Raw genomic sequence first — 14,291 nt, 5'->3', positions numbered from 1 at the left:
TCACGAAGTTATTATGCTGCAAAAATCCTTACTAAACTACTTTATTTTGTTTAAGATATTCTTGTTGAAAGAAGTTCTTTGGTTGTCATCAAGTTACGATAATTGTGGTGAAGTAATTCATTTCATTTAACATATTTTGGTTCGAACAGGTCCTTTGGTTGTGACAAAGTTTCATGATATGACAATCCCTACTGAAGTATTTCATTTCGTATAACATATTCTAGTTGAAACAGGCCTTTTGTTATCACGAAGTTACCATGTTATGATTAGCTCTCCTGAACTTTTCACCTTGTTTAATATATTCAGGTTGAACCAGGCACTTTGTGGATAGGTTGTTTTACTAGCATATTCCCAAATTAGCTACTTCACCTGATTAACTTGCATATTTTTAAATGATGTCCCATTGTTATCTTAAAGTTTTCCTACTATCACATGTCCTGCTAAGTTAGATCATCCGCTATTTCATCTCCGATTGTGTAGAGATACAAAACCCAGTACAGAATATTGAGCAGGGTAAACGTAAAAGGAAATAAAACTCTTGAGTAAGTATCAATCTTATCAGCTCTAGATGGTAACATTTCGTCCATCACGTATGGTTCAGAATATTTTTTTCTGTTCTTCTTAAAACAATGTCCCAGTCTATTTACAATACATCTGTTTCGTGGAGTTTTAGTTACTTGGGAAGTCCTTAAGTTTTTTTATCTTTCTTGTTGAACCTTTACTGCTTAACTCTTCAAGCTATATTAAGAACAAAAAAAACACACCAAAAGAAGTTAACGAAATCAATTTTTTATGGTCAGTAATTCTATCATTATTAATATTTATCTTGCTCATTTGGTATAAATCTATACAATATAGTTTTTTATACATAAGCTTAGCGTATATAAACCCAATTTTTATTGTACATAAACTGTTTTCATTGTATATAAAGTATATTTTTTATCGTATATCAATTCTATTTTTAATAATTATATAAACTCTATTTTTAATAATTATATAAACTCTATTTTTAATAATTATATAAACTCTATTTTTATTCTACTTTATTTTTATTCTATATAGTCTTTTTATTGTATATAAACCCTATTTTTATTCTATATAAGCTATATTTTATTGTATATAAACCCTATTTTTATTTATATAAACTATTTTATCGTATATAAACTCTATTTTTATTCTATTTTATTTTTTATTCTATATAGTCTATTTTTATTTGTATAAACTCTATTTTTACTGTATATAAACCTTATTTTTATTGTATATAAACCCTATTTTTATTGTATATAAGCCATATTTTATTTATAAACCCTGTTATTATTGTATATAAACTCTATTTTTATCGTATATAAACCCTATTTTTATTGCATATAAGCTATATTTTATTTATAAACCCTGTTATTATTGTATATAAACTCTATTTTATTCTATATAAACCCTATTTTTATCGTATATAAACCCTATTTTTATTGTATATAAACCCTATTTTTATTGTATATAAACCCTATTTTTATTGCATATAAACCCTATTTTTATTGCATATAAACTCTATTTTTATTGTATATCAACTATATTTTATTGCGTATAAACACTATTTCTTGTATATAAACCCTGTTTTTATAGTATATAAGCCCTATTTTAATTGTATTGAATTGTGTATAATATTTTAATTGTGTATGATAATATTTGTGTAATAATATTTTAATTGTGTATGAATCCTATTTTTACTGTATATAATCCGTATTTTTATTCTTTAAAACTCCATTTTAATTGTACAAAAACATATTTTTTGTATATAAGCCATATTTTTATTGTATATAAACGCTACTTTTATTGTATATAAATTCTATTTTTATTGTATATAAATTGTATTTGTATTGTATATAAACTCTACTTTTATTGTATACAAATTCTATTTTTATTCAATATAAACCCTAGTTTTATTGTATATAAAGTTTATTTTTATCGTATATAAACTATTTTTACTGTATGTAAACTCTACTTTTATTGTATAAAAATGCCATTTTTACTATATATAAACTATTTTTATTGTATATAAACAATATTTTTATTGTAAATAAACCCTACTTTAATCGTATAAACTTTTTATTCTATATAAACTATATTTTTATTGCATATAAACCCCATTTTCATTGTATATAGATTCTACTTTTATTGCATATAAACTATTTATATTGAATATAAATCCTATTTTTATTGTATGTAAACTCTATTTTTATCGTATATAAACTTTATTTTATTGTATATAAGCCATACTTTTATTGTATATAAACTCTATTTTTATTGTATATAAACCCTATTTTTATTGTGCATAAATTATTTTATTTAAATTACTCAAAAGCAATTTGTATAATTTCTTGATTTTGTAGTATGCTAGTGAAGAAATTACCTCATTAACAATACACTGTTTATATCACTGTACAGTCCTTATTGAAACAGACACTTCACCTTACTGTCCCCGTTTATGTGTGCTAAATACAAAAACGTTCTGTACAGTCCTTATTTAAACAGAGAGCTTTATCTTACTGTCCCTGTTTGTGTGAACAAAATACAAAAACGTTCTGTACAGTCCTTGTTTAAACAGAAAGTTTTACCTTACTGTCCCTGTTTGTGTGTACTAAAAAACGTTCTATACAGTCCTTGTACAAAACGAAAGCTTGACCTTACTGTCCCTCTTTATGTAAATACATAAACGTTCTCTGCAGTCCTTGTACAAAAAAAGCTTGACCTTACTATCCCTCTTGACGTGAATACATAAACGTTCTGTGCATTCATTGTATAAACAGAAAGTTTGACCTTACTGTCCCTCTTCATGTAAATATGAACATAAACGTATTGTGCAGTAGTTGTTTAAAGAGAAAGCTTGACCTTACTGTTCCTGTTTATGTTTTCTAAAAACAGATAATTTCTGTATAGTGTATATAATCAAAAGAAGAAAAATTGAACTCTGTTTTCTTTTAACCCAAACAGTTACCCTGCTGTCATCCTTCTTCGTTTCTTCCCACTTGGAATGAAGACGAGTCTGTTGTCTCTCTTCATCATATCGCCCCATCATCTGCACACATGCATACTCAACCATGGCAGAAAATACAAAAGTTAAGCAGGTGATCATAAACCAGTCTAAAGCTGTTGGGTAGGGTACCTTGGGTAAAGACGTTCTACCACCAAATCCCATGGTAACCAGTGTGAGCACCGTCGTAGCACCTGAAAAACGCCACTCTATTGAGTCCAGATGAACCCGTCTATAGGTTCGTTAGTATCCAAAGGATACTCTATGTGACACGTTTGTACAATACATGATTTGGAATAACGACGACTCCCTAAAGGTCAACATTTCTTTAAACTTTCTATTAGATTAATACGTCACTAAAACAAAACTTTTCATTAAAGGTACTTAACTACATCTACATACATGAAATAATCATTAGAATCACAAGTATGTTATTAATATGTGCTGAATTACGGTGAAAAAAATAATTCAAATAACCCGTCACCTTAATAAGGGTAAAAACTTAGAGTACGATAATGAAATGAAAAACATAAAAAAGATAATTAAAATATCAGAACGATAGACGAAGATATAGATTAAAATCAACAAAAATACACGTAAAGAAGCAAGTTAAAAAAACAAGTTTCCTATCTTAGTCATGGCTGTAGTTATTATTACAGAGCAATAGAGTGAATAAATTGACAAGAAAACACTGTCAGGTATATCAAATTATGTACAAGTTAATACATCATGTAGTTCACTATCTGGTGTTCTAATAAAACACGGTGAGGTATTCCAGAATATGCACATGTGAATAATTACTGAAGTCCACTATCTGGTGTTTTAATTAAATTAATAAAACACCGTGAGGTATACAAGAATATCTATAAATTTATACATACTGCAGTACAATGTCTGATGTTTTAAGGAACATAATAAAGCAATGTGAGGTATAACAGAATACGTACAAGCAAATACATACTGTAATACACTGTCTTGTGTTTTAATGAACCTAATAAAACACGGTGAGGTATAACAGAGTATGTACAAGTTAATACAGGCTGTAGTTCACAATCTGCCTTTTAAAGGAGCATAATAAAGCAACGTGAAATCTAACAGAATATGTACAAGCAAATACATACTCTCTGGTGTTTTAATTAACCTAATAAAACACGGTGAGTTATACCAGAAAATGTTCAAATTAATACATACTGTAGTACAATGTTTGATGTTTTAATGAACATAACAAAACACGGTGAGATATTCCAGAATATGAACAAGTCAATACATAGTGCAGTCCACTGTCTGTTGTTTTAATGAATCTAATAACACACCGAGATGTATACCAGAATATGTACAAGTTAATACATACTGTAGTCCACTGTCTTTTGCTTTAGTGAACCTAATAACACAATATAAGATATACCAGAAAATAAACAACTAAATACATACTGTAATAAAATGTTTGATGTTTTAATGAACATAATAAAACATAATAAAAAAATAAAGTGAATACATACTGTAGAACACTGAGTGGTGTTTTAAGGAACCTAATAAAACACGGTGAAATATACCAGAGTATGTACAAATTAATGAATAATGTAGTATAGAGTCTTGAGTTTTAATCAACCTAACAAAATACGATGGGGAATACCAGAATAAGTTCAAGTTAACACATACTGTAGTCCACTGTCTGTTGTTTTAATGAAACTAATAAAACACGATGAAATATACCAGAGTATGTACAAGATAATATATACTGTAGTTCACTGTCTACTGTTTTAACAAACACAATAAAGCAACGTGAGGTGTAACAGAATATGTATAAGCAAATTCATAATGTATAGTCATGTGAAAAAGTTAGGACAGCCTCTGTATTTTTGTAACATTTTTGGATGTATGGATATTTAATCTCAATTTCAACAATACTGAGAGATTGTAGGAATATAACTGAACAATTAAAACTGAAGAAAAGACTTTTCAAGATCTTCTATAAATGTAATTCTAAAAAAATGCATATTTTATCTGAGGAAAAAGTTAGGACACCCCTACATTTATTCCCGCTTGAAATGGCTCAACTCACACACAGGTGCACATGATTAGAAGATCGTTGCTCAGCATTTTGAATGAGGCTTGCCCTATTTAAACCTCAGACATTTAGTTTGGTGTGCTCCTGACTGTTAAAGTGAGAGTGAGCACCATGGTGAGAGCAAAAGAGCTGTCTGAGGCCTTCAGAAAGAAAAATTGTAGCCTATTATGAGTCTGGTAAGGGATTTGAAAAGATCCCAAACGATTTTGAAATCAGTCATTCCACAATCTGGAAAATAGTCAACAAGTGGAGGGCTTTCAAAACAACTGCCAACATGCCCAGGTCTGGTCGTCCAAGCAAGATCACCCCGAGAGCAGACCGCAAGATGCTAAAAGAGGTCTCCAAACACCCTAACATGTTATCACGGGACCTACAGCAGGCTCTGGCTACTGTTGATGTGAAAGTGCGTGCCTCTACAATTAGAAGGAGACTGCACAAGTTTAACTTGCATGGGAGGTGTGCAAGGAAGAAACCTTTGCTCTCTAAGAGAAACATCAAGGCCAGACTGAAGTTTGCCAGAGAGAATGTAAACAAAGACTAAAACTTCTAAAATAATGTTCTTTGGACAGATGGGTCCAAAATTGAGTTATTTGTACACCAGAACAGAGGACATGTTTGGCGTAAACCAAATACAACATTACAGGAAAAGAACCCCATACCAACTGTGAAGCATGGAGGTGGAAGTGTCATGATTTGGGGCTGCTTTACTGCAGCAGGGCAAACTTTCTTCTGACCGATGTCAGAGACTGGTAGATGGATACAAGAAGCATCTCACTGCAGTTATTTCAGCCAAAGGGGGTAACACTAGATACTAGGGGGTAGAGTGTCCTAACTTTTCCTCAGTTAGAATATGCATTTTTGTAGCATTACATGTACAGAAGATCTTGAAAAGTCTTTTCTTCAGTTTTAATTGTTTAGTTATATTCCTATAATCTCTCAGTATTGTTAAAATTAAATATCTATATATCCAAAAATGTTACAAAAATACAATGGCTTTCATAGGGTGTCCTAACTTTTTCACATGACTGTAGTACACTGTCTTGTGTTTTAATGAACCTAATAAAACACGGTGAAACGTACCAGAGTATGTACGAGTTAATACATACTGTCGTACACTATATATGTAAAAAACGGCTCGTTTGGGTTAAGAAAGTAATTTTGGTAGAGGAGCGAACAACGTTTCGACCTTCTTCGGTCATCGTTTGTGACCCTGACGATGACCGAAGAAGGTTGCTCATTCCTCCAAACGAGTCGTTTTTTACATATATATTTTTCTCTACAAGTGGGTTTTCTCGACATCACTGTCGTACACTGTCTCGCGTTTTAATTAACATAAAAAACACTGTACGTTATACCAAAAATAGGCAATTTAAACATACTGTAGTAAAATGTCTGATTTTTTAATGAACATAATAAAACACGGTAAGATATTTCAAAATATGTACAAGTGAATACATACTACAGAACACTGTCTGGTATTTTTACGAACCTAATAAAACACGGTGAGGAGTAACAGAAAATAGACAATTTAATACATACTGCAGTACAATGTCTATGTTTTTATGAACATAATAAATCACGGTGAGGTATACCAGAATGTGTAAAAGTTAATACAAACTGTAGTACACTGTCTGGTGTTTTAATGAACCTAATAAAACACGGTGAGAAAGTTCAGAATATGTACAATTTAATACATACTATAGTGCACTGTCTCGTGTTTAATGAACCTAATATACACGGTAAGGTATACTAGAATATAAACAAGTTCATACATACTGTAGTCCACTGTCTGGTGTTTTAATAAACAAAATACAGTGAGGTGTACCACATAATATACAAGTTACTGCATACTGTACTCCACTGTCTTTTGCTTTAGTGGACCTAATAACACACTGTGAGATATACCAGAAAATAAAGAAGTTAAAACATACTGTAACAAAATATATATGTAAAAACGGCTGGTTTGGGTTGAGAAATTTTTTATGCAGAGGAGCGAACAACGTTTCGACCTTCTTCTGCCATCGTCACATATTTTTGTGAACCTAAACCATAAACAGCCATTTTCACATATATATTTCTCTACAAGCGAGTTTTGTCATCATCACTAAATACTGTAATAAAATGTTCAATGTTTTAATGAACACAATCAAACACGGTGAGATATTCCAGAATATGTACATGTGAATACATACTGTACTCCACTGTCTGTTGTTTTAATGAAACTAATAAAACACAGTGAGGAATACCAGAGTATGTACAAATTAATATATACTGTAATATAGTGTCTAGAGTTTTAATGAACCTAACAACACACGAGGGGGAATACCAAAATATGTACAAGTTAACAAATATTATAGTCCACTGTCTGTTGTTTTAATGAAACTAATAAAACATAGTGAGGAATACCAGAATATGTACAAGTTAAAAAATACCGTAGTTCACTGTCTGCTGTTTTAACAAACACAATAAAGCAACGTGAGGTACAACAGAATATGTACAAGCAAAGACATAGTGTCGTACACTATCTGGTGTTTTAATGAACCTAAAAAATCGGTGAGGTATACCAGAAAATAGACAAGTTAAAACAAACTGCAGTAAAATGTCTGCTTTTTAAATGAACATAATAAAACACGATGAGATATTTCAGAACATGTACAAATGAATACATAATGGTAAAACACTGAATGATGCTTTAAGGAACCTAATACAACACCGTGAGGTGTATCAGTATATGAACAAGTAAATACATACTTTGGTACACTATCTCGTGTTTAAATGAACCTACTAAAACACGTTGAGGTATACCAGAAAATAAACAAGTTAATACATACTGTAGTCCAATGTCTGTTGTTTTAATGAAATTAATAACACACGATGAGGTATACCACGATATGTATAATTTAATACATACTGTAGAACACAGTCTGTTGTTTTAAAAACACTTATAACACACGGTGAGGTATAACATAATATGTACAAGTTAATAAATATTGTTGTACACTGTCTGGTGTTTCAATGAACCTCATAAAACACGGTGAAGTACACTAGAATATATACAAGTTAATACATACTGTAGTCCACTTTCTGTTGTTTTAATCAAACTAGTAACACATGGTGATGAATACAAGAATATGTAAAACTTAATATGTACATTGTTGTTTTAATGAAACTAATAAAACACGTTGAGGTATACAACAATATACAAACGTTGTTACATACTGTAGTTCACTGTCTGTTGTTTTCATAAACCTTATGAAACACGGTGAGGTATACAAGAGTAAATATAAGATAATAAATACTGTTATCCACTGTATGTTGTTCTTAGCAATGTAATAAACCAACGAGAGGTATACCAGAATATGTACTAGCTAATGCATACTGAACTCCAATGTCTGGTGTTTTAATGAACCTAATAAAAGATGGTAAGGAATACCAATAGATGTACAATTAAGTACATACTATAGTCCACCGTCTGATGTTTCACTGAGCCTAATAAAATACGGTCAGGTATACCAGATTATGTATAAGTTTATAGATACTGTAGTACACTGTCTGTTGTTTTAATGAACCAAATAAAACACCGTGAGGTATGCCAGATTATGTAAAAGTTAACAAGGTTTACCAGATTATGTGTTAGCTCATAAATCCTGTAATCCACCGTCTGGTGTTTTAATGAAGCTAATAAAACTCGGTGAGGTAACCAGATTATGCACAAGTTAATAGATAATGTTTTACACTGTCTGGTGTTTTAATGAAAGTAATTAAACCCCATGAGGTATACCAGAATATGTACAAGTTAATACATACGTTTGTTTACTGTCTGTTGTTTTATTAAACTTAATAAAAGACGATGATGCATACTAGATTATGTACAAGCTAATACATAATGTAGTCCAGTGTTTGGTGTTTTAATGAACCTAAACAAAGACGGCGAGGTACACGAGAATATGTACAAGTTAATAGATACTCTATTCCACTGGTTGTTAGTTTGGTACAACACGATTAAGTAGTTCCAGAATATATGGAAGTTAATATAATGTTTAGTCCACAGTTCTACGCGCCCCGACATGGACAGGTGATTAGGGAGTTCCACTCGCAGTCTTAAGAAATGCGAGTTATATGTGACAGTTAATTCCACTATTCTTTACCAAAAGTGTATATTTTTAGTTGGTAGTAGGCGGTGATCAGTAGCATTTTTCCATTGCTAGATTATGGGCAGCTAACGCAGAGAGCCCTCGCTTGGTTTTGCGCGAAATTCAAAAAACTGTTCTACATTTTATTTAGCGAAAGACATGTGAACAAAATTAAAATTCAGTGTTGATTCTAATTAGTGTGACAACAAGTTTATCTTTGTTATGTGTCGCGTTTAGTCTCTTCTTACCTACAGCTACTCGTCCAGGAGTTTCATGCCGGTTTATCCAAAAAGACACCCAAGAGGCTCCAACAATCATGGCACAAGGTGCATAGATCTGAAGAATAAAATATCCTCGCCGGCGATTTAGAATAAATCGAGCTATTAATATAGAACGTTTTCCTATGGGTAAACAAAACATTTTTGATAATTATTTGAAGTTCAATTGAAATGATGGCACAGAAAGTTCTTTGTTCAATGAATACGTACAAGGGGTGATAAAAAGGAAAAAAATAAACTTTACAAGTAATTGATGAATATATCCAATCAGACAATAATTAACTTAATCAGAAGTTTAACTGCAAAGATAGAACTGCTGTAATTAATCTGTGTGAGTAGTTAACACTTATTATAATTAATCTGTGTAATATTCTAACTGCAAAATTAGAAGTGCTATATATAATCTATGTAAGTAGTTAATATTTAAACTTGAAATTTAGAATAGCTATAATCAATCTGTGTAAGTAGTTAATTTAACTGGAAATACATACTGCTGTAATTATTCTGTGTGAGTACATAACATTTAACTGGAAAGATAGAAATGCTAAAATTAATCTATGTAAGTAGTTACCACTTTAAATGGAGACATATAACTGCTGTAATTAACCAATGTGAGTATTTAACATTTTATCTGGAAAGATACACTGCTATAATTAAATGTGTAACAAAGTAAGATGTTAACTGCAAAGATAAAGCTACCATAATTCATCTGTGTAAGTAGTTAACACTTTAAGTGAAACATAGAACTGCTATAATTAATCTATGTAAGTAGTTAACACTTTAAATGAAAGATAGAACTGCCATAATTAAGCTATGTAACCACTTAACCTTTTATCTAAAAAAAATAGAAGTGCTATAATTAATCTATTCAAGTAAGTAACATTTTAATTGGAAAGATATAACTGCTGTAATTAATATCAGTAAGAAGGTAACATTTTAATTGGAGAACTGCTATAATAAATCTATATAATTAGTTAACATTCTAACTGGAAAGATAGAAGTGCTATAATTAACTTATGTAAGTAGTTAACACTTTAACTGGAAATATATAACTGCTATAATTAATCTATATAAGTAGTTAACACTTTAACTGGAAAGATACACTACTATAATTAAACTATATAAGTAGTTAACAAATTATCTGAAAAGATAGAAAGGCTGTAATTAATCTGTGTAAGTACTTAACGCTTCAACTGAAACAGAGAACTGCTGTAATTAATCTATGTAAGTAGTTAACGTTATAACTGGAAATATAGGACTGTTATAATCAATCTATGGGAGTAGTTAACACTTTAACTGGAAAGACGGAAGTGCTATAATTAATCTATGTAAGTAGGTAACATTTTAACTGGAAAGAGAAAAGTGCTAAAATTAATCTATAAAAGTAGTTAACATTTTAACTGGAAAGATAGAAGTGTTATAATTAATCTTTGTGAGTAGTTAACAGTTTAACTGGAAAGACAGAAGTGCTATAATTAATCTTTGTGAGTAGTTGACGATGTAACTGGAAAGACAGAAGTGCTATAATTAATCTGAATATGTAGTGAACGTTTGAACTGGAGAGATAGGAGTGCTATACTTAATCTATATAAGTAGTTAACTTTTAACTGGAATGTTACAACTGTTATAATTAATCTGTGTGAGTAGTTAACACTTTAACTGGAAATACAGAACTGCAATAGTTAATATGTGCAAGTAGGTAACATTTTAACTGAAAGATAGAACCGCTATAATTAATCTATACAAGTATGTTCTGTAGTTTCTTATATTGAATATTTTACTTTGTAAGTTTAGTTTATGTACTTATTACTAACCTACATCTCCTGTACTAAGTGAAACTCGTGTAATATTAGTGGATTTATGTTCGAAAATATCGTTAAAATATAGGGTACCCAAGTGATGAAGGAATACATTGTAATTGTTATAAACAAGATAGTTTTAACAGTATATTTAATTAATTTCTGGGTTTATAGTTCTGATTTTCATAAATAGCTCGCTGTTATCAGTTGGAATTAGTTACTTTATCTTGAAAGGAATAATTGCTCTGAATAACCTATATGTGTTTATAAGATGAACTTATAAATTTGCCAAGGTAACTTTCACATTTCATTGAAAAGAAAGAATTATCATTATTGGTGTATGTAAAAACTATGCTACTAGTTTAACAATATACAGTCATGTGAAAACGTTATGACACCCTATGAAAGCCTGTGTATTTTTGTAACATTTGTGGATATATAGATATTTAATATCAATGTTAACAATACTGAGAGATTATAGGAATATAACTAAACAATTAAAACTGAAGAAAAGACTTTTCAAGATCTTCTGTACATGTAATTATAAAAAAATGCATATTCTTACTGAGAAAAAAGTTAGGACACCCTACCCCTTAATAGCTAGTGTTACCCGCTTTGGCTGAGATAATTGCAGTGAGACGCTTCTTGTTTCTGACATCGATTGAAGAAAATTTGCCCTACTCTTCAGTGCAAAATTCTGTCAGCTGTGGGATGTTTGAGGGGTTTCTTGCATGTACAGCCCATTTCAAGTTATCCCACAGCATCTCAATGGGATTAAGATCTGGGCTTTGACTTGGCCATTCTTCTCTGTTTCTTAGGTTTCGTTAGTCCTTGGTGGATTTACTGTATGTTTTGGGTCATTGTCGTGTTGCAGGATCTAGTTCTGCTTCAGCTTTAATTTTCGTACAGATCCTCATGATCCTCAAGCACCCTCTGATACACAGTAGAATTCATGGTGGATTCTATGATTGTGAGCTGTCCAGGTCCTGCTGCAGCATAGCAGCCTCAAACCATGACACTTCCACCTCCATGCTTCACAGTTGGTATGGGGTTCTTTTCCTGGAATGCTGTATTTAGTTTACGCCAAACATGTGCTCTGTTCTGGTGTCCAAATAATTCAATTTTGGACTCATCTGTTCAAAGAACATTATTCCAGAAGTCCTGGTCTTTGTCTACATTCTCTCTGTCAAACTTCAGTCTGGCCTTGATGTTTCTCTTAGAGAGCAAAGGTTTCCTCCTTGCACACCTCCCATGCAAGTTAAACTTGTGCAGTCTCTTTCTGATTGTAGAGACACGCACTTTCACATTAACAGTAGTCAGAGCCTGCTGTAAGTCCCGTGATGATATGTTAGAGTGTTTGGAGACCTCTTTTAGCATCTTGTGGTCTGCTCTCCGGGTGAACTTGCTTGGACGACCAGACCTGGGCATGTTGGCAGTTGTTTTGAAAGCCCTCCACTTGTTGACTACTTTACGGATAGTGGAATTACTGATTTCAAAATCGTTTGGGATCTTTTCAAATCCCTTACCAGACTCATAATAGGCTACAATTTTCTTTCTGAAGGCCTCAGACAGCTCTTTTGCTCTCACCATGGTGCTCACTCTCACTTTAACAGTCAGGAGCACACCAAACTAAATGTCTGAGGTTTATATAGGGCAAGCCTCATTCAAAATGCTGAGCAACGATCTTCTAATCATGTGCACCTGTGTGTGAGTTGAGCCATTTCAAGCGGGAATAAATGTAGGGGTGTCCTAACTTTTTCCTCAGATAGAATATGCATTTTTTTTAGAATTACATTTATAGAAGATCTTGAAAAGTCTTTTCTTCAGTTTTAATTGTTCAGTTATATTCCTACAATCTCTCAGTATTGTTGAAATTGAGATTAAATATCCATACATCCAAAAATGTTACAAAAATACACAGGCTGTCATAGGGTGTCCTAACTTGTTCACACGACTGTACATCAAAAACTGCAACTGTTTAATGAATAATTTATACCATCCGTTTACGTATTCAAACGTTAGACGTCATCATGCCTTCAAGTCTGTATTAATTACTTACGTTTTGTTGTCATATCAGTGGTGATGATTTTTGGAAATTCATACTGAGATAGCGTCACTCCCTTAGATATAATCACGGGATCAGATCCCTTCCATTTGTAGATCACGTCTCGAACAGTGTAGGCAACTGTAAACAAAATTAATACAACTCTGGAATGACTAGCTTACATTGTCAATGTTGTTATAAGAATGTTGATTTACGTAAACAGTTTTTAGTGATGGCGAGAAGCCCATTTGAAGTAAAAATGCTTCTCAAGACGACTGACATGGGTATTAAAACTTTTATCAAAATAAAGCACAGAACAACTTTCTTAGGTCACCTTCAGATTAACAATGGTCAAAACGCTGTCCTCTACATTATTTTATTATAGGTTTTAATTCTCATACTGCCGTATTCAGATACACATCAACCCTTATTGTTGCTAATAGATTTAAACTGCACAATATGCATTTTCTTATAGTGTCGTACTCAGTTGAAATCGTGAAAAAGAATTAAAAACCACTCGCCTATAACAAAAAAATTATATTAATTTACAACGATTTGAGCAAAAGCCCTTCGTCTGGTAGTTTTGAAACATATTACAAAGGACTACAGTATTGTCATAAATGAACACTGCCGTTTAAAATGAGCAGATGACTGTTTGTAAATTAAACACCAAGCAAGTGATGAGTCTTGTACACCTGTTACAAATATCTTTTCTAGCACAAACATCTCAGAAGAGAGAAAATACAAAAAATAAGCAAATAAGTGTTAATTTATGTGGAAAGGGGAGACAATTATTTAATACAAATTAAAAGATGGAAAAAATAGGGAAAAACAACTTAGGAACAACGTTACATTAAGAATCACACCCTTCATAAAACTTAGGAAAGAAACGTCATATTAAGAATTCCACACTTAATAAAAACCTTGAGAAAAAACTTCAT

The 14,291-nt window shown here is 31.6% G+C and overlaps 1 protein-coding gene across 1 annotated transcript in view; it reads right to left on the bottom strand.

The window, feature by feature from the left end:
* Window positions 1-385: 385 nt before the first annotated feature.
* The window catches only part of LOC143245656 (gamma-aminobutyric acid receptor subunit alpha-6-like), a 53,719-nt gene continuing 39,813 nt past the window's right edge, over window positions 386-14,291 (bottom strand). Inside the window, exons 6-9 of the mRNA XM_076492005.1 lie at window positions 13,366-13,491; window positions 9,478-9,630; window positions 2,993-3,222; window positions 386-620 (exon numbers count right to left, since the gene is read on the bottom strand). Coding sequence (XP_076348120.1) covers window positions 441-620; window positions 2,993-3,222; window positions 9,478-9,630; window positions 13,366-13,491 — 689 coding nt within the window. The 3' untranslated portion in view covers window positions 386-440. The remainder of the gene's footprint in view (window positions 621-2,992; window positions 3,223-9,477; window positions 9,631-13,365; window positions 13,492-14,291) is intronic.

Source organism: Tachypleus tridentatus, chromosome 2 (assembly GCF_004210375.1).
Source record: "Tachypleus tridentatus isolate NWPU-2018 chromosome 2, ASM421037v1, whole genome shotgun sequence".
In the NCBI taxonomy this organism is placed as follows: Eukaryota; Metazoa; Arthropoda; class Merostomata; order Xiphosura; family Limulidae; genus Tachypleus; species Tachypleus tridentatus.
Note: the sequence above shows the minus strand (reverse complement) of the source record. Positions and strands in the feature narration are given on the sequence as shown.